The 24,350-nt window shown below is 37.9% G+C and overlaps 2 protein-coding genes across 5 annotated transcripts in view; both read right to left on the bottom strand.

Moving 5' to 3' along the window:
- Positions 1-24,350, bottom strand: part of LOC133522611 (syntaxin-binding protein 5) — a 458,488-nt gene that overhangs the window by 411,730 nt on the left and 22,408 nt on the right. The gene's annotated exons all lie outside the window — the stretch shown is intronic.
- LOC133522565 (uncharacterized) lies at positions 15,713-20,787 on the bottom strand. Its single transcript, XM_061857913.1, has 4 exons — positions 19,984-20,787; positions 19,576-19,756; positions 16,425-16,731; positions 15,713-15,803 (listed from the first exon to the last, which is right to left on the bottom strand). The coding sequence occupies exons 1-4, from the start codon at positions 20,344-20,346 to the stop codon at positions 15,713-15,715; spliced, it is 942 nt and encodes a 313-aa protein (XP_061713897.1). The 5' UTR covers positions 20,347-20,787.

The raw sequence follows: 24,350 nt of genomic DNA, 5'->3' as shown, positions 1-24,350 counted from the left end.
GTTACTTTAGTAACTAGATACCGGCAGCACCCTTAGGACCCAAAGTCTAAAGATAACAATTGTGTAGAACATTTCTAGAAATTTTCGCTCAATCTAGTCGGAACACCGAAGATTTAAAAAAAATATATTGCGCGGGTCTAACTTGAGGTGAACTTTTTTTTAACAACCGGTACTTTGTAACCAAAAAGTGAAATTAATTTACTTCAGAGGGCCAGGAGAGTGGAGAGAGAAGCCAGGAAACTAGAAAGGAACAAAAAAAAGCGCGCTTTCGCAATCGCACGGGTTTCGACGTTCATCAGTAGGTATCTCTGAAAGTATACGTACTTCTGTTTAGAATTTTGCTAGTCAAATGTCACCTGCAATAATTTACTGGCTGAATACATACATCATATTGATGAGCAACTTTGACTACGGGACCAATCACGAAATCGCAAAAAAAAAATTACTCCCCATACAAAATGTCTGACCTTGAAGACAATCAAAATGTATGACACAGCCAATTTTTTCGGGATTTCGGGGTTGATAAATTATTGCAGGGGACTAAATAAACAACCTGTATTCTAAAAATCTCCGATTTAAAATCTCAAATTGTATCTAGGTACAATTTCTTTTGTGTCAAACTAACAAGTCTTGAGGACTTATGTTTTGATACTTCAGTAAATAACTCTTAAAACATTTAGTCCGATTTTACATTACTATTACAGATTTTAATTTGTACCAAAATAACAAGTCTGGAGGAGATAATAACTACTTAGATACATAATTCTAAAAATATCTTTAAAGCGATTTTAATTAGACAACAAGGAGGACTTACTTTAAGGGTAAAATTCTCAAAATACGTTAAAACCGGTTTTTAGACGGACAACTGAAATATAAAATTAGTTATAAATAATTTTATTTCAGATTGAGCGCAATTAGGTCAAGATAGCACGAAAATATCTAATTAGTTATATCGAAATATAAAACTCCAACATCCGAAATTAATTTCAGAAAGTAAATAAAGTAAATAATCTACTCTAGTACAAGGACGAGAGTTGCTCAAGTATAATATTGTTCAATTACTTTAGACAAATTTTCCTTAAGCAGAAATGATATTCCATTGAGCTTAAAAATAGAAATAAAATCGCAAAATAATTACGAAATAGAACTGAAATCTAGTAACAAAATATATTCCCTCTTTAGCAAATCCACATTCTGTTAAAAATATAACTACAATCAACTAAACAAAATGTATTAACTTCAAAATGTACTTATTTAACCTTGACACACAAACTCTAAAGTTTGATAAAATTATCAACAATTGCCGCAGTTACAAAAGTTGTCAACGTATTTTGATATTGAACATTAGAGCTCTTTTCCACGTATGATTTTTAGCAGAATCCATTTTTGTGCAGTATGCGTGCTGTAGCCGTGTATGTACATATTAGCACGTATACTACTAATTTTTGAAGATACATAATATCTCTTTTGTGTAGTGATAGTTTCTTGATATAACTGGCAACGATTATTTGAATTCGGAACTATCGCTCTGCTGAAGGAATAAAGATCTGCAGGCGTTTTGATTCAGAAAGCAGCAAGCATCTGAGTTACACGAGAGTTGTATTGTGTTGTTTGAAGAAAAAATATGTTATCATCAGAATCTACCTGGAGCGTTTACATTCCCCACCTCAGCTAAACCGTATCTCTTTTACATGTAAATCTTTAATTAGTATGTGCATGTCAGAGAGATATATGAATCAAATCAATCAAATGTTGACTATCAATTTGACAGACTTCAGTAACTTCAGCTGGCAAATTTTGAAAACTAGCTGTTAGGAGGTTATAAAAGGTTAGCTACGGGAAAAATACACTTTAAATAAGTACCCACCTCCTAAACCGACGTCTACTCCCGACCACTCACGAATCACGAATAAAATAAAAACATTCACCATTAATAAAAGTTGTGCTAAATAAGGATTATGAAAAAAAAAAAACATTTACAAGCTAAAAACAACTCTGCTAGCTAATTCAAGTCGTATGGTTATTAAAATAAGTTTGAAAATGGCATAGACAACGAGATTACAGATTATGAACTGTTTTAATATTAACAACTAAACATGGTGATAGCTTATCCAATTTAATTAACATTAATATAAATCTAAAATAACGAGATCTGTTTCAAGTAATCATAGCCGATAGCGATAATTAACAATAATTACGATTGTTAGTTAAAATGTGTATATTAAAATATTAATTAAATGCTAATATTGTGCTGCGTCGAAACAAATTGTAAGTGGTAAACCGCATGGCTGTGGTCAGATGTGTGGACATTATGTACCCTCAATTCGTAATTTGGTTGTTTTCATATTTTGAAAATAGTTGAAATTACTTTTCATATTATGATTTAATTTCGTGTGTCAATACAAAAATCGTGAAATTAAAATTCTACTGTAACAGAGATTATAGGCACATTTTATTATGAAACGTTTATATTTAATTACTTTTATGTGGATCATGCAAATAAAGTCACGTCTGAAAATATCGATACGAAAAAAGTGCCAAAAATATGTATACACTACCTTAATATATGGGCATTAAAGTCGTGTATACATATTTTTGGTACTTTATTCGTATCGATATTTACAGACGTGACCGTACCACAGACTAAAACAGCCTAATCTTATCTGACCTGGAAAGTAGAGAAACCTCGGGCTTAGAAGACTTTTAAAAGGGCAAGTATATTTTCATAGTTATGCCTGTCTTTAGCTGTTAACAACATAAAAGACACTTACGAGAAATCAAAACAGGTCGCTTTACGGACCCACACACGGATAAATAATACACATAACGCAGATAAAATAATGCAACAATACTGAATATTATCCTCATATTACATTACAAGGAAAAAATATGCAATATTAACAACTAAATCTAATTCAATAAACTCCAACCGATGAACGACCTTCCTTTAAACTACTTTCAACCAACTTCACCATCTAAATCCCGCAACTGTCCCTCTCTATGCCCTTGAATCCGGTGAAATAGTTGCCCAAGGACCTTGAAACTTCGATACAAGAGAAAGCACTTGGCACAGACGAAGCACGCAACTCTTGGAGACAGTCCAAACGCACGCAAAACATAATAACTTGATCATTGTTAGTCTTTATGTCGTCGCATTAAGGTTCAAGAAAGGCGAGTTAAATGTGTTGACGATGGTACCACCGCATTGCAATACAAAAACAGAAACGAGTGGACGAAAATTTTACTAGCTTACTTCCACATTTGCCATTTGATTTTGAGCTCTATCTAGTCTAAAATTAAGGTTGGCTTTTACTTGCAGTACGACGGTTTTGAATGATTGTGAATACAGTTCGCAGCTGCAGTGCAATAGGTTTGGGTTATTTTAGGAGGCAAAGCAAAGCTATACTATGACCTGAGTAAATTTGACTATCGAATATTGATTGATTGGGCGGTTCAGACAGAATATCGACGTGCAATATTTGTTTAATAGTCAGAAAAGCTCTGCATAGATTTCGCAATTTTTAAATTATACGTACGAACGCTTCTGGTAACGCTTCTGGAGCGATTGGACCGGTGTTCCAATAGGTCGCAATCTTGCCCGAATTGGTGTTTTTCCTTTTCCTTTAATTTCAGAAATTGTGCTATCGTTTGCAATATATCAGGTGATAGGGGTGGCCTCATGACCCGTATTATGGCCCGCTAACGGCCAATATCACCGCTATGAAGCTCAAAAGTGGTCACGTTTTTTCTTTTATAGTCTGCCTCTTTCACACTCATCAATTGTTCATATAGGGTGTTTTTTTAATAGCCTGCAATATTTTATTGTATAAACATATAGGTAATATGAACAACTTTTACTATGAGACCAAACCAGAAATCTCGAAAAAAACTTGACTCTCCCATAGAAAATATCAACATCAGACCAGCCAAAATGTATGACACAGACAATTTTTTTTCGTGATTTCGGGGTTGGTCTCATAGTAAAAGTTGCTCAGTCTCTATATATAGATGTGCACATCGTGAAATATTGCAGATTATTAAAAAGTCATCCTGTATACATGATAGCTTCCCCTTCATGTAAACGTAATATCTTCCCTTGATTTCACTTATTCAATAATGGATCTTTAAGCATAAACGTCATTATAGATCTGTGATGTAGACAGATGAAATGTGATGACACGTATAATCCTAAAAAAAAACCTGTTAGTTGGAACAGGTAGGCTTGGCCGGTAATATAGGTGACAGGGGTGGCCCCATGACCCGTATCATGGCCCGCTGCCAGCAGGCCGCGGCCCAACCTTCACCCGCGGATTTATTGCGATGCGGTAAGATGCAACTGCGCTTAGCGAGGAGAAAATGGGATTAGCAATCCCGAAAGACTGAAAGAATCAATCAAATCAAATCAATTTTTAAAGTTCCCTACCAAAAAGGTAAAAAGGAACCCTTTTGATGCAACTGTCCGTCTGTCACATCGCTAAAACTAGCAACCGTACTGTCTTCGAGAAGATATCACGGATTTTAATTGCCATACGATAAATAATAATCGCTAAATATCTCTGAACTACTATAAATATTCCATAGATGCTGGCAACTCTAAGGGTGTCTTACGATCGTACGTTATCCCTTTAAAACCAGTACTTTTTTAACAACTCAATACTTAGTTAACTTGAGAAACCACGGAATGGAATGTGCTCTCCCATAACCGGAGCTTACGCGGAAGGAAATTCCCCTAAAACCGCACTGTTCATGAATAACTAAATAATATATAACTATTGAAATACCACAGTGTAAGGTAAGGATGAACGCCTTTCCGATAGCTAACGATGCGGTGGTAAATACTGACGGTGGCCATCATATTATCAAAACAAAAGGGTTGTTTCCTATAGATCATTTTAATACAAGCCATAGCGTTTATAAGGGAAGTGGGACGTAGGATTAGGGAGAAGACCTCTGATGCCCGCGAGGGTTCGTACCTGGTGCAGAGGTTGGCCATCGCTATCCAGCGCGGTAACGCGGCAAGTGTGATGGGCACCTTTGCACCCGGTGCAGCTCACGGAGGTCTTTTAGAATAAGATAGTTTATTTAGAATTGTACTCGTAGTTTATTTATATATTATTGTTTTGTGTGTATTTGTTTCTAATTGTATTTGTGTGTAATATATGTAAATTGACCTTAAATGTATTTCAATGATGCATGTTACAATAAAATGTTTAGAAAAAAATGATATTAGAAACCTTTTAATACAATCTATCAACAAATACTCTTAACAGGGTGGTTTCATTATGACGCTACAGAATACGTCTTATACTAACTTTATAAGAACAAATATTTTATTGCATGGTAGTTACAAGATGTTTACATGAAAAAGTATCTCATGAACCCTGAATGGATATAGCAATTATATCCTTAAAACTAGGATAAATGCTATTAAATACATATTAAATTAATTAAAATAATAACATAATTGTTTCAGTGTATACTATCCTATTATTATTCTAAGGAGATTATACAAGCATTAAGAACACGAAACTAACATCAGGAAGCAAGACTTAAGGGATTACCTATTTGTTAGAATTTACCTGTATGTTGCACAGTCTGTAGTGTGTGTGCAACGCTACACTCACACTGTTGCACCTAACCATATATATGTAGCGTACATTGTAACTTTAACGAGAATAAACCTATATTCAGTACGAACCTGATCTCTTTTAACGCTCCACATCGCAAGTCGACGTCAAAGATATGTTTACATATTTGACGACCGGTTTGGCCTAGTGGGTAGTGACCCTGCCTACGAAGCTTATGCTCCCGGGTTCAAATCCTGGTAAGGGCATGTATTTGTGTGATAAACATGGATATTTGTTCCTGAGTCATGGGTGTTTTCTATGTATTTAAGTATTTATATATTATATATATCGTTGTCTAAGTACCCTCAACACAAGCCTTATTGAGCTTACTGTGGGACTTAGTCAATTTGTGTAATAATGTCCTATAATATTTATTTATTTATTATTTATTTTACTTTATTACAACGAAGTATGGTGCAAAAGTACAAATGTATATCTGTGACGTGGACTGGACTTGTATCTCGAAATCTGTCCACTTACGCGGACTCGGCACAGCTTGTCACACAAGTGTTTATAGCTCCAACCGAGGGGCTCAAGATCGATCCTAAAGTCGATAATGACATTAACAAGGTCGACAAAATTAGTCCGTAGCAGCAATTTTCCAATTTAATTTCACCAAGGAGATGTGAAGAGTATGATTAAGTACTTGAGTATTTTGGCTTCGGCAACTACGGTTAATATTACACAACAAAAATACATTTTTTATGCGTAATTACAGTACAGACAGTCTAATAACAGGATCAATTCCATGTTGAAGATCTTTTGTCTTTAGCCCTATTGTCCCAATAGTTTGTAATGATCAAAGGAAAGCTGATAAATAAACGATATTTATATCAGTCATTAAAAAAAATCACATTTTATCATCAACATTTTTTATGATTTCGGGGTTGTTCCCACAGTAAAAAGCATTCAATACGTATGCCATACATATTACATATTCATCTCCCAAAGTATGGCCATACGTTGAATATAAAACCTGTTAAATGCCTCATCAGTCTAAGGGACAATATACTCTCGCACGCTTTTTAATCTTATGCGTTATTATATTAAACAAGCGAACTCCTCATAAAATGTTAAATTGGTTCTAAAATTGTTTTTTAATTGACTTCAAAAAAGGAGGTTCTCAATTCGTTTTTCATGTTAAGTATGAAAGTAAAAGCACACAGTGAGTCACATGAAGTCCATTAAAGACTAACCGACGTGCAGTCCGCAGATAGCGGCACGGCTCGTATCTAGGAATTTACATAAAGTTGGGAACTGGGCCAATGTGGGGCACGCGAGCTTTTAGACCACTTTCACACTGTAGTTGCGATTATCTAAATTAGCTAGTGAATTTGGAATGTAATAAAGTAATAATCTCCAGTTCACTGTGTACAATACAGACGGACCACGCATATTATGTTGCACATCGCCTACTAACATGGCGACCCTGACAAGACATTTAGACACTAAATGACAATAGACATTTGGTTGTTTCACTTATTTTTTCGTATGACCTCATTTTATGAATTAAACTTCTCTCTGTGAAACATGTTGTTTGAAATCTAAATTACGACTTGAAAGTATCAAAATGTTACAAACTAAGAGTATGGTTACAGCATACGAAAGTTTAAAAGGTAAATACAGCACAAAATACACCTTATCGCGTTTACGCGGTGTCATAAACCTATGTATACCTACGCGTTGTGGCTATAGTATAGGCCAAACTATACATTTATTTATTTAGTCTTTATTGCACAATACATGGAGGTACAAATGGCGGACTTAATGCCTTAAGGCATTCTCTACCAGTCAACCAATTTAAGTAGGTGCAGTGTCTTTTAGAGTAAATGAATTTGTAACCGAGACTATATATGAATATAAACTATATATTGATAAACTTACACATATACTTAATACAAATAAACATACATATGTATATTAATACATACATAAGTATACCCAGTGTGAATCACTAAGTTGATGAAGAAGAAAGTTTGTCAAGGAAATACTTGCGCAACTTGCGCTTGAATGTGAATTTGGTCTGCGCTTGTCTGATAGAGAGTGGGAGAACGTTGCAAAGTCTGATTGCCTGGACAGTAAAAGAATTGGACATGAAACCCGTTCGGTGTTGGGGGACAATGAGCTTAAGACTACGGGAAGAGCGAAGATCTGTGCCTGGACGTGCAAGTATTTAAAATAAACTGCCTGCCTAAATGTTGATTTTTTTTATCAGGCAATATGCAGAGTATTTCTAAAACGCCAATAATAGCTGTTGTAAAAACAGTGTAGTCCTAAAGAATCGAAATTACTTACAGACAGTCTTACTTGGTGATCTAAGCTAAGGGGATAATCCCACTAGTTAGTTACCACTAACAACTTGGTGGTAACTATAACTAGTGGGAATAACCCGATCTAAGCGGTGTTTAATGAAGCCTATCGTACACAGAGGCGGCGTTAGGCGTGGGCGACGTGGGCCTCCGCCTACGGCCTCGCGGTTCGAGGGGCCTCGCGCCTCAAATAAGTATAATATCTCGGACACAACGTAAAAATGTTCGTTATTTCTCGCTAAATGTACCTTGCCCACATAAAATTTTGGTCTTGCCCCGTCACTGATCGTACAGACTTCATAAAAACACTCACACTTCATAGTTCTTGTATTTATTTATTTATTTAAAACTTTATTGCACAAAAGACAAACTTAATGTACAAAAGGCGAACTTAATGCCATGAGGCATTCTCTACCAGTCAACCTTAGGGCAAAGCAGAAAAGATTAAAACTAAGGCGGCGCGTTTAAAACTAAAAGAAATTGTTATTGAAAGAATTAGAGTCCTAATACACATAAATTTATTATAAACTACTTAAATACATGAAGACACATACATACATTACATAAATAAATAAATATATATATACATATATATACATAATATACATAACCGATTCGTGAGACTGATACTTAATTGATCTTTAAACTGCTAAATTTACTAACGTAAAATCTATCGCCTATTTAAGATTCTTCACTTGATTCAACAGCCGAGTATCAAGTGGCTCATGAATGCAATAGCTATATGTGCTTATATTCTAAGCACAACAGATACGAAATGTCATTCTCAATTTGTTGGAAGTTGTAAGGGCATATCCCTATATTTATATTTATGAAATAATCACGTTAAATAAGCTGCGAAAGCACGTTTCAGAAAGGACACAAAATCGATATTTCATCCGAAATTAATTTTCGGTAAACATGCATGAGGGTCAAACCGGACCATGCTGAAAACGACACCGTGTACTAAAATACAAGCGAAGTCCACATCAAAAATAATTCAACAAGTGTGAAAGGGTTTTTATGTGGAAGTTTCTCAAAGCGAGCACGAGTAATAATCAGATAAGTGCCTAATAACGTAATAAACTACTGAAAGCGGTCGATTACTGGCCTTATGGCTAGCGTTGATTGAAGTTTGACCTTTGTAATAGAATACGAAAATTACATGTCATTGCCAGCGTTCGTTGGGAGAGTGTAAGTTAGATTACTTTATAAGTGTAAAGGCATTCTTTTCTATCAGTGAGGCACGTATAAACGTCTTTGGTTAGACAATCAACTTCACCTAATTTTAAACATTCATTGCGGTCTACGGTGGAGCGGTAGTAGGGAGAAAAAAATCAACGTGTCCTCTCTAGAGGGGTTCGGTGGAAAAAACAGTTAGGAAAGAAGGGAAAACATCCACATTTTTCTACCAGGAAGGATATGACAAGGGGGATATAAGGAATAGGGGGAAATTTATTTGGCCCTAACAGCGTTACAGAATTAATTGTGATTCGAAATGATTAATTATTTATTATATTTGAATAATGATGATGAAATGGATATTCCAATGCATGTACTTCCTTTGTTGTTATTATTTTTTATTTTATTTGTTTGACATTTAGAATTTATTCTAGAAACATTCTAGACTAGTATTTTTATACAATTATTTCTTTTTTGTATGACGATATTTTGTGAAATTCTTAGTATTAAATTTGATCTATGAATTATATTCATTAGTATTATATATGGAATAATATTTACATCAACAAATTGCTCTGATAATTAGCTTAAGATAATTATATGTAATACTGTCTTACTATTCATAAGTGCTTGTAACTAGGCCTACATGAATAAAGTATATTTGAACTGAACTGCGTTTTCACATTCGATACGATAGGGGATGGAAGTAAAATGTAAGACGTATGTGTTTTCTGTATTAAATGACTACAATTTTTTTTTTACCGAAACCTATTAACCTAGAATATATTATGCTAAAGCGATCGACATCAAAATCAAAGTGAGTTGTTAAGATTTAGTTAGTAGATCCGTTTTCTCCTGAAATTGAATTTCATAGAAAAAGTACCGTTATTTCGTAAGGATCGCAATTCTTCCCTGTTAAGTTATATAGTTAAAAACTCACTTTTATCAATTTGGACATAAACGGACAGATTTCTAAATATAATCCGACTTAGACGCTTCTAAAGGACTTAAATAAAATGTGTTTGTAAAATGGAATCCGAAGAGTCCATTAAGTTTCATTGTAAACTAATCCCAGCTTTGTCTGTGTCTATTCTACTGGCGCTAAAATCGTATTTCTTTCCCGCGAAAATAATGGAGTTTATTCAAAGTAGCTACCACAAAGTTTTAGTAAAAAGATGTACAAAGCGCTGCGAAGGTACTTCCACGCTTGTAATGTACATGATACTTACTAATAGCCCCCGCTTAGCCTATTCTGACAGAATGGTAACTACGGAACCCTACACTGAGCATGGCTCGACATGCTCTTGGCCGATTTTATTTATTAGTAGCGATAGGGATAGTTTTAAGTCACGGAAATCATCATTTTACGCAGCAGCCGAACGGCCCGATTCGAATAATGAAATACGATAACGATAAGTTCTGGTTTAGATAAGTTCTCATTTAGGTATCGTTTGTATTATACGATAATTGACAGAAGCAGCTCGATTCGGGCAACCAATACCACTTTGACGTTAGATTTATCGTAGATAGATCTTATTGGGATCACAGCGGAATCGAAATAAACGTCAATTTTGACATGTCATTTAGTTATCGATCTTTGATCTTTCCAAGATCTTAAACGTGTCTTAATCATTCTTCGAATCGGGCCGGAAGTCGCGGCCTGTAGCTAGTAGCCAAAATAACTACAATGTTATATCTTATAGAGTAGTGGCGCGCTCTTTGTCATTGCTAATTACTATCCTCTGGAGCTTTTGTGGGAAACCTTTTTATTCTCTTTCTGTCGCCAACTGAAGATTTATGAGATAGCGCCGAGGAACTTAACGACTTTCATTTGTAACTATCGTCAGATCGATTAAACTATCATTATGACATATCCTCAGGCAGATTCAAACTTGACGAGAATGATTACTGTCACAAATGTCACTACTTTGATTATTAGGCACTTAGGTAAATTTTATTTGTCGTTGAGATTCAAGATGGCGAAGACGTCTCGAGAATATTATTTGTGTTTTGCTCATTAATGTTGTTTAAAATGTAATATCTATCGGGGAAGTGTACAACTAATGAAAAACTAATCATGAAACGCACTTAATCATGTTTAAATCAACCCGACAATCTATCGTGGCTTTAGTCCAGTTATTTTTCTACTAAAAGCAACTACCGAACAACGTCATGCTCTACGCGCACACTTAAAAGTTACTACTGAGCAACGACACTTGACATTGGCAAAATCATCATAGATATGATGGAGGCCATATTTTTAAAGAAGAAGGTTATTTTTACAAGCTTTTATTTAACTTGCCCTGTTACTATGTTAGTTTGTTAATGTGGGTCAAATCCTGGACGCTAAATTTGACCCACTTCCCGATTTCCGATGAAATGTGAGTTTGACTTTAAGTTCGTTTAACTTTAACTTTAAGTTCGTTTAATTTTATCATTATTTTAACGTTCGTTTAACTTTAAGTTCGTTTAATTTTATCATTATTTGTGCGACAGAGATGGAAATACAGTACAAGGGTACACCGTTGTTGTTACACTGTTGTACTGTATTTCCATCTCTGTCGCGCAAATGATAATAGGATTAAACGAACTTAAAGGCAAGGTCACGTTTTCAAGAAATTTGCCGGCAGCTTATACATAATTACATGCTTTAACTTTTATAGTCGAGTATTTTTTACAATATGCTTCATATATGACTTGTAATTTTGTCAAAACCATGCTACCATAACTAGATTCTATCTGATTCTAAGCTAACATTGGACCCACTTTCATGTAGAACAAAGTGAGAATGTCATGACCCGCGTAGGCCCATCCAATCTAACACCATGCTGAGTTGGGACCATTTTGTGGTTAATGTGTCATGTAATGTAATGTTATGCGTTGTAATGTTACGTGTAAGTTTTTTTTTTGTACCGCTTTTTATCTGTATATTTTTGCCACGAATAAACTATTATATACGTCAATTTGATATTTATTATGACATGGTCACACTTTGTTACTGCAAATGCTATGCATAATTATACTTTGGCCCTACAAGTAACTATGTTAAGTATCTTTGAAGTTCGTAGTGGGGGTAATAAGCGACGACAACACACAGCTAGGGGAAATTGTGAACTTTCATGCGACGACATCTTCTGCTATTTGACAGCCGTCGACTGTCAGATAACTTATGAGTCCATCCGCTGGGTGGCGCCACAGTGATACATAGAGTGAACAGTGTAAACATACGGAACTCATTACTTAACACAGTTATAGTCAATGACTCATTGATGTTTGAGATGATACGAGGATTACTTACTCATAGTTCTATCTAACGTGCGCCTGCGACCTACACAAGGATAACCACATACCTAATGTAGAAGCATAACATTTGACTGACCTTTGGTGGACCTGTATCTTTAGAATAAGGTTTATGATTTACCTGTACGAATTGTCAGTTAACAGTGTCAAAATAATAATAATACTTAGGGGCCTCTTGCGCGTTCCAGGGTTCGTAAACTAACTCGGAGTTAACCTTTTATACAGGGTTAAAGGCCACCCCACACTAGCGTCTCCCGAGAGTCCCGAGCGTCGTCGGCGTCTAGTCATCTCTATGGCAGCTACTCGACGCAAAGCTGGCGCAACTGTCTTAAGTTACTACAAATGAATGAATAATTTTACGAGTAGGTTAACTAAAAAATGTATCTAATAAGTATTTTGAAGGCATGTTGATTAACGTAATTGTGTGAACCTGTTCTGTGCCTGCATGCAACGACCACTAATTAAAGTACGACCATAGCCCGCGTAGCCAAAATGCCAATCGTTAACGCTAGCGTAGTCTCTAGAGCAGAGCCCAACTGAGGAAGTACCTCCACCTTACAGAAAATCGCAGCCAAATAACACTAGACCCTACTCATAGTGTTGTGTTCCTGGCGGTGAGTAAGGTTGCCAGAGCTCAACGAGGGTGGGAGGGGGTTAAGGTCGGCAACGCGCATGTAACTCCTCTAGAGTTGCAGGCGTACATAGGCTACGGATACTGCTTACCATCAGGCAGGCCGTATGCTTGTTTGCCACCGACGAAGTATAAAAAAAAAAAGAAGTCTCTCTACCACTCTTCCATATTAGTGCGACAGTGACAGTTACTTTTCGTTCGCTATGGAGCGTTAACGATTGGAATATTGGCTACGCGGGCTGTGGTCAGATGTGAGATGGTGATCAGATCATTAGAGAGCCAAATACGAAACAATACGATTGAAGATTGAATACGCCCCTTGTAGACATTAACGCATCCGAGAATAGACTTGTGTAAAATAGTTGGGAGTAGGTTTCTAATTTTAGTTCATGTTTTAATTACCTTGTATTTATTGATGCGATGTTTTATAGGTTAAAATCCGATACATACTAGCGTAGCCAGCCAGTGAACTTCTTCAGTCGGTCCCTCAATGCTGACATCATATCCTTCTGTTGAAGACCAGATTCCTCCATGGGCTCCAGTAAACAAGGGAGGGGCTAAGCCAGAGGCCAGAGGCCTAGGGGCCTACATCGTATGTAAAATTTACAGGCAGGGGGAGGGGGGGCTGCCTCCGCCCAAGGAACGGGTGGTAGGTGCAGTGAACGACCGTTCTTTGTTTAGTCACCTTGGTTGAAACTGGTCAAGATACGTGAACGATTACGGGAACGCCTTTTGCTAGGTATTAATTCAATTGTAGGGTGATAGTGATAAATCATGACATCATCAGGGGGACATTCCGACAATTGTGTCCATTGTTCAGTAGTCATACATAATATCTTGGATAGCTTAGAATTGAAAATTGTATTGTACGAGTATATGTACGACGTTAATGAATGAAATATACATACTTATGGTAAATTTGAGACAAAAGTTAAAATTTTATGTTTTTTAAAACCAATTTTTTTTATATTACCTTCGGGATTTGGTTCCTATATACTTACTAACTATTTTCTCTAGCCTATCCCATCTTAGCCAACTAGCGTAAGTCAATCGTTAATTGTTCAATAACTGGAGGCCAATTCAATCTCACATTCTGACATCTATTTGGTTATTATTCGCTAGTACTTGTCCGTACATGTATTGGCGCGTGCGAGACACACGGACGAATGGAATGATATCATTTAGATATTGTTTTGATTTCACGATGAAAGTATGAATTGGTCTCCTGTTCCAGACTATGAACGCCTTTTTTGCTGATACAGATCTTACATTTATATTAAACAGATTATCCTGACACCACGCAGTCCATATGCACATAATCTTTTATTATCATTTCAGACCTATTGTCTATGATATCAGACGGCCTTCGCACGTGACTTGTCTGCCAATGAGCGTGGGTTTCCGGCTCCCGTGTGTACATACAGATAATACTGGGATAACTGCATATACAATTTATATCAGCTGTAAAGGATTCTGGACCAATGAGATTGAACACAACAGTTGTGTCAACATTAGGTACTTTCGTTGGTTTGTTTCTGAATTTTGATGTTTCGACATAGCTAGTGTCGAACCAAACTAACTCTGAAGGGCATTTGTTATGACATTATCATGTAACGAGTATGACTTTGTCCCCACTTTGTTATACAATTCAACTTGAATCTATTAAAACTTGGATATTATAACCCTGGCTTCAAGACTGGACATTCAGTGATCAAAATCCGTTTTTGAAAAAGTAGCTGGAATAAATAATTTATAATTTCAATTCATTATTTAATCTCTAATGGGTTAGTATCGTTTCGTCTAAAAAGCAGCTGGTCTATGTAGCATCTGGTCTAAAAAGCAGCTCGTCTATATTGCATCTGGTCTAAAAAACAGGTGGTCTAAAAACCAATTTGTCTAAAACGCCCATGGCAACTGGTCTAAAATGCTTTTCGCCTAAGAAGCAACTGGTCTAAAAATACCTCTCGTCTAAGACGCAACTTGTCTAAAACGCTATTCGTCTTTAATGCAAGTAGTCTACAATGCATTTTGTCTAAATTGTGTTTCTGACGTCACAGGCGTCCACAGGCTACAGAAACCGCTTATTGGGACGTGTTTCTCGCCTAGGGATAGTATTGTCTTTCTTTCATTCATCTAATGATTTGTTCACATGGACATGCTTAGCTTTATTAATTAGTTTGGTTCTAAACAATATTTTGTTAAAATACTTAATTGGATATAACATTAATTAAAGTTTTTATTTAATTTTCTAGATTTAAGCTAGTTAATATTTCTAGATTTAAGTAGTTAGTTTGCTGTACAGTGTACATATTTATTATCAATAAAGGCATTAATTAATAGTAATATCAATATCATCTGAAGTACGCTGTTAAAATCTTTTGGGTTCCTCAGGGCCTCGGTGTATAATAAATAATACCTACTGATTTTAATATGAAAAGTGTTTTTTTAGTGCGTAAGTTGAAACTTAGAAATAACTTTGACGGCCTGCGTAGCTTAGTTGGTAGTGACTCTGCCTGCTAAGCGGAGATCCCGGGTTCGAATCCCGGTGAGGGTATATATTTGTGTAAGTATCACAGATATTTGTACCTGAGTCATGGATGTTTTCTGTGTTTGTGTTCGTCAATATATATTATATACATCGTCGCCCGGTTGCAGCGTTAACCCATTCAGTGCCGAAGACGCGAATTCGCGTCCTGTCTATGCCTAAACGTGATACCGAGGACGCGAATTCGCGTCGTCGCGTGGAAGGAGGCGGCACTGTGATGATTAAAAATATGAAGCGTCGGCAATGAATGGGTTAACGCTGCTCAGAAGTATTTGCGACTGATGGCGACTGTAGTAAGGTAAATAAGAATAATACGCCAGGCTGTAGGTGAAAATAACATTTTATTCTTAATTAAACTATTGGACTAAAATGCTTGTTATCAAAGAGAAAATGCGTTTTTTAAACTAAAGAATGCTTCTTATTAAACTAAAAACTTTCTTGCTCCTAATGTGGCATTTCTCATATTCTTGCATCACCTATCCCGTTCCTATCGTTTGTATATTTTTAAATACTTTTTCACTTCTGTAACCTTCTCCAGAAAGTCAAATGGCGTAATCAAACCCTCCTCCAACGCAGTCAACAGCTTAGTATATTCAGTGTCGAATTTTATATCAACCTTTTTTCTGTTGTTGACGTTGAAAATGTTTTTACACAGTTTAATGTCTTGGATTTTGGATTCTTCGCGTATTTTTTGCAAGAAATAAACAAATGTGGGCTTTCGGGCCACTCGACTATTCAATCTTCTATGCCAAGCTTCGACACTGTTCGTCGTGCGATGTCTTTCCTTGGCACAGCTTATCATGGGTAATGAAAGCCATTGCTTGTTTACATACCAATGGAAATCCCGCATTTCGTCCGTATCAGGTGTTATTTGTATAATATTAATCCAAGCGTCGGCTATACAAGCGGTGGGAATCAATGGTAAATTCGCGGTCAATCTGACAGCGTGGCGTCCTTCCTTTGTTGATGTGAGATTCATTTCTTCACCCTTATCCCATACATTTTTGTTAAAATGGAAGTAGCATCCAGTCAACTTAGCTTGAGGGAATACCATTCTGAACGCTTTGTATTGGCCTACTTCGTAGTCACATTTGAAAAAGTCTATGTCAAGCGATAATTCTCTTTTAAGAGTCCTTATTCCTACAGACGAGCGTATTTTGTAAAATGCTTCCTTTTTCATTCAAGATTACGACGTAACTATTAGTATTTATTCAAAAACTGATAACGTACTTAAATAATCGTTTCCTAAACTAGGGGCTCCAACAGTTCAAATTTGCATTTTCTCTTTTAAACCTCTTTTTTAATGAGGTTTTTTGGGAGTCTTTTCCAAATTTTGCAGTGAGATGTGGCGTTTCGGTTCTCAATTTTGCTATAAACAAGAATCATTTGGTACATGAATGACTACAATTTGATTCAACATATCTCGTACGAGGGGCTGGAATGATTAACAATCGAAGATTCATTTGAAAAAACTGATAAAATACCTTCCGAGTTTTCTTCATTTTTTTGGCGAAAACAGGGTTTTATTATATTTTATTTCCGCAAATTGTACGCATATTTTGCTTTAAAAATAATATTATAGCAAACTGTAACTTTATGTTAACCTATAAAAAAAAAATCGTAACTATGGGACCTACATTGCCGTAAATTTATATTTTTTTAAAACACGTATAAATCACGCATCAGCGACGCCCCGCTCTCAGTCCGCGCGGAGCGCGCTTAGAGGACGGACCTGTGCTCGATTGTCAGGCATTCGTTGCGATCGTAATCAGCTACGGAGTTCCGAGAAGTGCTATATACTGCGATTAGAAAATCTTAATAAAAGTTCATTTTTTACAGTATGCCTAACAGACTCGCTTATTGATGGATTTTCAGTGTTACTTTTTTTTTAATACTAAGTCGGTGGCAAACAAGCATACGGCCCGCATATGTACGCCTGCAACTCCAGAGGAGTTACATGCTCGTTGCCGACCCTAACCCCCTCCCACCCCGCGTTGAGCTCCGGCAACCTTACTCACCGGCAGGAACACAACACAATGAGTAAGGTCTAGTGTTATTTGGCTGCGATTTTCTGAAAAACGCATTTTCACTTGAAATTACGTTAGGGTTTGCATTATTATTTTTGACCCGGATGAAGTGCAAGTTCTCATGGAGTCAGGAGAGGACCCTGGACTTCATCTAGATCGATGGTACTCGTCAGGGCAAATCTTTTGAGCCCAAACACGATGGGATTATAATGAGTAGATTAGGAGTTCTAGTGACCAACTCCTGACTCCATCATGAGACCCTGAACATCATCTAGATTGATGGTGCTCGTGAGGGCAAATCTATTGAGCCCAAACACGATGGAGTTATGATGAGTAAATTAGGAATTATGGTGACCAACTCCTGACTCCATCATGAGACCCTGGACTTCATCTAGATCGATGGTACTCGTCAGGGCAAATCTTTTGAGCCCAAACACGATGGAATTATAATGAGTAGATTAGGAGTTCTACTGACCAACTCCTGACTCCATCATGAGACCTTGAACATCATCTAGATTGATGGTGCTCGTGAGGGCAAATCTATTGAGCCCAAACACGATGGAGTTATGATGAGTAGATTAGGAATTATGGTGACCAACTCCTGACTCCATCATGAGACCCTGGACTTCATCTAGATCGATGGTACTCGTCAGGGCAAATCTTTTGAGCCCAAACACGATGGAATTATAATGAGTAGATTAGGAGTTCTGGTGACCAACTCCTGACTCCATCATGAGACCCTGGACTTCATTTAGATCGATGGTACTCGTCAGGGCAAATCTATTGAGCTCGAATACGATGGAATTATAATGAGTAGATTAGGAGTTCTAGTGACCTACTCCTGACTCCATCATGAGACCCTGGACTTCATCTAGATTGATGGTGCTCATCAGGGTAAATCTATTGAGCCCAAACTCGATGGAGTTATGATGAGTAGATTAGGAGTTCTGGGGAGTTCTGGTGACCAACTCCTGACTCCGTCATGAGACCCTGGACCTCATCTAGATCGATGGTGTTCGTCAGGGCAAATCTTTTGAGCCCAAGCACGATGGAATTATAATGAGTAGATTAGGAGTTCTGGTGACCAACTCCTGACTCCATCATAAGAACCTGGATGGACTTCATTCGGGTCAAAAATAATAATACAAACCCTAACGTGATTTCAAATAACACTGAAACTCTATAGCACTAATGTGCGCAAACGATTGGCATCTTGACTACGCAGCATGGGTGCGTAGCCACCATGCCAATCGATACGACAACGAAACACTATCTGTCTCTCTCTCGTACTAATATGCACAAACGATTGGCATCTTGGCTGGGCAGCTTGGGTGCGTAGCCAACATGCCAAACGTTTACGATACGACAAGGAAACACTATCTGTCTCTCTATCGCACTAATATGCGCAATCGATTGGCTTCTTGGCTAGGTATCATGGGTGCGTAGCCCACATGCCAATCGTTTACGATACGACAACGAAACACTACTCTCTCTCTATCGCACTAATATACGCAAACGATTGGTATTTTGGCTAGGCACTAAGCAAGTGTGTGGCCAACATGCCAATCGTTTACGATACGACAACGAAACACTATCTGTCTCTCTATCGCACTAATATACTTTATTTATACCTGCAGTCATTTAGTAACTTCTTCATTTTCCATTGGTGTGAAAGAGACATAAAGAGCAAGGGTTATAGTACACTCTGTAGTCTGTACACTTAGTAGTAGTGTACATAAAAAAAAACTACTGTCCATATACAATAAAATAAAGAGTGCCCATATGATATCATATGACACTAAAATTAATGTTGCTTGAAATTATATTGAAAACTATCAAGATTATTCTAGTCTGCATTGAAACGCGCGTCGCGTTGCCGGCGCTCGCGTACCGAGCGCCAACGCCATCTATCGAGCGTTATTTCGTGAAATCGGAGAACGCTCCAAGGATTAAGGGCTCTTAAGTGCCTCAAACAATCTGATATATGTTCTTTTTGTTTTGTCAGGGAGGAGGGCATAGACAACTGGAACAATATTCGTATGGTTTTCGTTACTTCCAATATCCAATTGTAACGTGAAAAGTTGTTTGAAGGGTTTGGGAACTCTTTTGAAGGTGGAGTCTCCGAAAAACTGTTTGCCCTTAATGTTTTTTATTGTATTTTGACTTTTTTTGGTACAAAATACTAATATTTTGTCATTATTGTCTCCATCACACCATACCAAAAAGTCTGTGGCCAAAATTTCAGGTACTTCGACGTCATTTAAATTTAGGGGGTTGGTTTTTTGTAAATTTAGAAATTTTCTTCGTTTTCTATTTAGTGTATCTTTTTTCGACACATACATATCCATTTCTATTATTTTTCTTTTGACTTTTCATGTAAATTCAATTTAGTTATTTGTTCTTCAAAAATCTGTTTAACGGGGGCATAATTCTTACATACTTCTTTTTTACAGGAATCAATTATCAAATCTACTTCATTTCTAAATTTGTTTCTTCGGCAGGAATGTGGAGTTGGGGGTGTCCTCACATTGTTTCGCTGCGGGCCTAATTTTATAGATGCACTACAGTCGGCACGGTTTACGCAACGCCATAGTGTAGTGCTGTCTTTATTAGTTTTATTCAAATTGTATCTATAGCCGTCATGTAATAGCGATTTACCTCCTCTCTGGCTCTCTATAAATACCAGTTCCTGCTGTGTATGCTCTCCACTACTCGGTCCGGGATTCATAATTTATGTTAACTATTTCACATAACCATAAAATAATATTGCATTATCGCAGGAAAACAGCACATAATAGAATGTAGTTGTCATTAATCTAATCAAATACGGAATCAGTATGTAGTCTAAAGTGGCCAGTATGTTTCCGATGTAAAGGAGTTTCAATATGAATTGCAAACAGATTGATTTATTGGATACAGAGTGGACTTGGTTACTTTAAGACTGCTTGCTAATTACATCATCAGCGTTTTAAAACACTTAGTAATTATAAAATGTACTTTTTGTCGAGCACTAGTGGCGTGGCAGTAGTACGCTAGACTTTCAATCCGGAGGCCTCGGGTTCAAACCTAGTTTCTAACTTTTCGGAGCTTATGTACGAAATATCATTGATACTTACCAGTTGCTTTTCGGTGAAGGAAAACATCGTGAGGAAACCTGCATACTTCTGCGAAGAAATTCAAAGGTGTATGTGAAGTCCCCAATCCGCTCTGGGCAAGCGTGGGGACTATTGCCCAAACCCTCTCATGCATGAGAGGAGGCCTGTGCCCACTTGCCCAGCAGTGGGACGTAGGTATATAGGCTGAGCAGGAGGAGGTACTTTTAGAACAGTGGCTATTTAGACCAGTTGCTACATAGACGAGCTGCTTTTTAGACCAGATGCTACATAGACGAGCTGTTTTTTAGACAACATGCTACGTAGACGAGCTGCTTTTTAGACCAGATGCTACATAGACGAGCTGTTATTTAGACGATTTGATTTTTAGACCACCTGCTTTTTAGACCAGATGCAATATAGACGAGCTGCTTTTTAGACCAGATGCTACATAGACCAGCTGCTTTTTAGACGAAACGATACTAACCCTCTCTAATGTAAAAGAGTAAGCGTTTACGTGTACGATTACCTGGATTACACGTTTACAATAGTGAATCTCAAAAACGTACGCTCCATAAAAATAACAAATCCACTAAAAATATCGTAACAAAACTCATATTTACAATACGGACTGCAAAAATATATTTACATTCCGTTTTACGCGAACTCATTACTTAGTACGGTCGCCAAGCCGCTCAGAGGCCAGATTTAATTGACTCAGCTCGGCCTTACCCACAACCGGTATCAATGTGTTCGGACAGTTCTCCTGATCACCGTACATGCGGTAGTAAAGCGGAAAAATGGTGGAGGGGATAGTAATGACGTCACAAAGATGGCGGCCGGACCTATTCTTTTTGGCGATGTATCTCGAAAACCACTTAACCGATTTTAATCATCGAGGTGTCAAATAATAGCTTATATTATGGAGATTATTTCCTTTTCTACAAACATTTACGTGAAACCTATAGGAAAAAAAATAATCACAAAAAACAGTTTTTTTATAAAATTATTATTTTTTATTTTGTAAAAATCTCCGTAAATATTAGCATTTCGCAAATTTTGTTTAATATAAAACATATTGCTTCATTATCAAGGAATATAATGAGCCTTAAAACATACAGATCGAGTAATAAACAATGAAGCTACACTCATTTATTTGCGCATGGGTAACGATAACTGGCTTTTACCGGTCGAAACTGTGGTGACTGTTACGATACGTATTGAATGGAATTTATAGAGTATCGGTTTTAATTACTGAAATTATAATTAAAATTATAAAAACCAGACACAATAATGTTACCTTACTTCGACGTTTAGTCTCTTTTTTCGTCTTAATCATAGGTAGGTACATATTTCTTTTTACTTAAAAATTTTATACAGGGTGAACTTTTAACCACCAGTCATACTCTGCGCAGCGACTTTATAGGTCATACTTAACAACTTTTACTATGGGACCAATTCCGAAATCGCGAAAAAAATTTTGACTGTCCCATATAAAGGTGCGACCAACTTTACCAGACCAACACTTTTCCAAACTGAGCTACAGCTGTCCGATGAAGTTAAGTACTTAGGACTAACTCTCGACAATAAACTCAATTGGAACAACTACATCAACAAACGGATAGACAAGGCGGGAGTTGTCTTCTGGCAGTGCAGAAGGATGATTGGTAAGAGGTGGGGACTCAACCCGAAAATTACCCACTGGCTCTATAAGACGATAATCCGCCCCTTACTCTGTTACGGTGCTCTGGTTTGGTGGCCAAGAACAAACCTAGGCAACGTACGAGACAAACTACAAAGACTTCAAAGGCTCGCATGCGCGGCCACCACTGGCTGCACGAGGTCTACCCCGACTGCAGCCATGGAGGTCATGCTAAACCTTCCACCGCTGCACCTACACATACAGCAAGAGGCCAGTCTCTCAGCGGTAAGGTTGCGAACCCTCAAGATATGGTCTGACATCACAGGAGCTCTTCACACAAAATGCCTGGAAAAGGTGTATGAAGGTTTCCAGTGCTTAGGTCAGGCACGGACCGGATTCACAAACAAGCTATCTTCGATAAAAGGTACAAAATACAGTTATATGAGGACGACAATCATGAAGGACTCAATCCCCGGGAGCTGAGAATCTTCACTGATGGGTCCAAAACAGACAGCGGATCGGGCTCTGGAACCTTCTCAGAAGACCTGAACATGTCGATCACCACTCCGCTAGGAGCCCATAACTCGGTATTCCAAGCTGAGTGCATGGGCATCATAAACGCGGCGGCTGCCATCACTGCAAGGAAGGTAGTAGGATCCTCCATCCGCATACTCTTCGACAGTAGAGCAGTCTTAATGGCTCTAAATAGCCATATGTTTGTATGTGTATAAGTTTGGATGTAACTACATCCAAACTTATACACGAATGCCACGAACGACTAATGGAGGTATGTCATAATAACAAGATCACCCTACAATGGATCAAGGGACACAGTGGATCCCGAGGTAACGATGCTGTGGACGAGCTTGCCAGGCAAGGATCGAATGCGGGGGCGATTGGTCCGGAACCGATTCTTCCGATACCATTTAGCAAGGTACGCTCAATGCTGCTGGCACGTACAGGGAAACTACACACAGAACACTGGCTGAACCAGACTGGATGCAGACAGGCAAAAGAAGCCATGCCTGGCATCAACGGAAAACTCACAAGGGCGCTCCTGCAACTAGGGAAGGTCCGACTGAGTATGGTAACCAGTGTCATAACAGGTCATGGACTATTTAACAAACATCTTTTCACAACAGGTGTCACAGACAGTCCCCTGTGCCGAGGTTGCATGGAGACAGAAGAAACAGCCTCTCACGTGGTGCTGGAATGCAGCGGAGTGACTCCATACAGGGCTAAACATCTCGGATCTCCGAGAGACCTCCCCGAGGTCCTACTCAACATCAAAGGTTTGATAGGATTCCTCGAGGAGCTGGGCTGGCAGGACTAGCCCACCCCCAACATATCACGCAAAATAGGGGCAAGTCATCGAGTTGCGGAAAAATCGCCCGAATACAATACAATACAATACAATACAATACAAGGTGCGACCAGACCGCAGCTTGAAAAACGGTCACGATACGGAATCGCAGTGACGCGTCGTATGCGTACCGTTTTTGACGCATGCTCCCCACACCGCTGTTTAAAAAACGGTGACGGTACGGAATCGCAGTGACGTGCTTCACGCGAATCTTTTTTGTTCGCAAAATAGTTGCGTCTTTTACGTCACCGGTACGGTGTCTGCCATAAGATCTCCGTGTAATATTTTTTGCGATTTTTACGGAGTTCAATTTACGGTGCGTCAGCTTATTTTAAGCAGCGGTGTGGCGAGCATGCGTCATGGACCCGGGTACGTCCTTAAACTACGTCCAAAAGAGAGGTATGGGCATTGTGAATGTCATCTCGCTTTGTGTGGTAGGGCACAGCCAGTGGGTGTCATTCAAGATCCAAATTTTCTTGCGTGATTCGGCATTGGTCCCATAATAAAAGTTGTTCAGTATGACCTGTAAAGTCACTGCGCAGAGTATGGCTGGTGGTTAAAATTTCATCTTATACCTATATTCGACACAAGTAGTAAGTACTTACAGACCAACTATGATACACATTTTGCCTGTA

The sequence above is a fragment of the Cydia pomonella genome, chromosome 11 (assembly GCF_033807575.1).
Source record: "Cydia pomonella isolate Wapato2018A chromosome 11, ilCydPomo1, whole genome shotgun sequence".
Taxonomy (NCBI): domain Eukaryota; kingdom Metazoa; phylum Arthropoda; class Insecta; order Lepidoptera; family Tortricidae; genus Cydia; species Cydia pomonella.
This window is presented reverse-complemented; position numbering and strand designations above follow the sequence as displayed.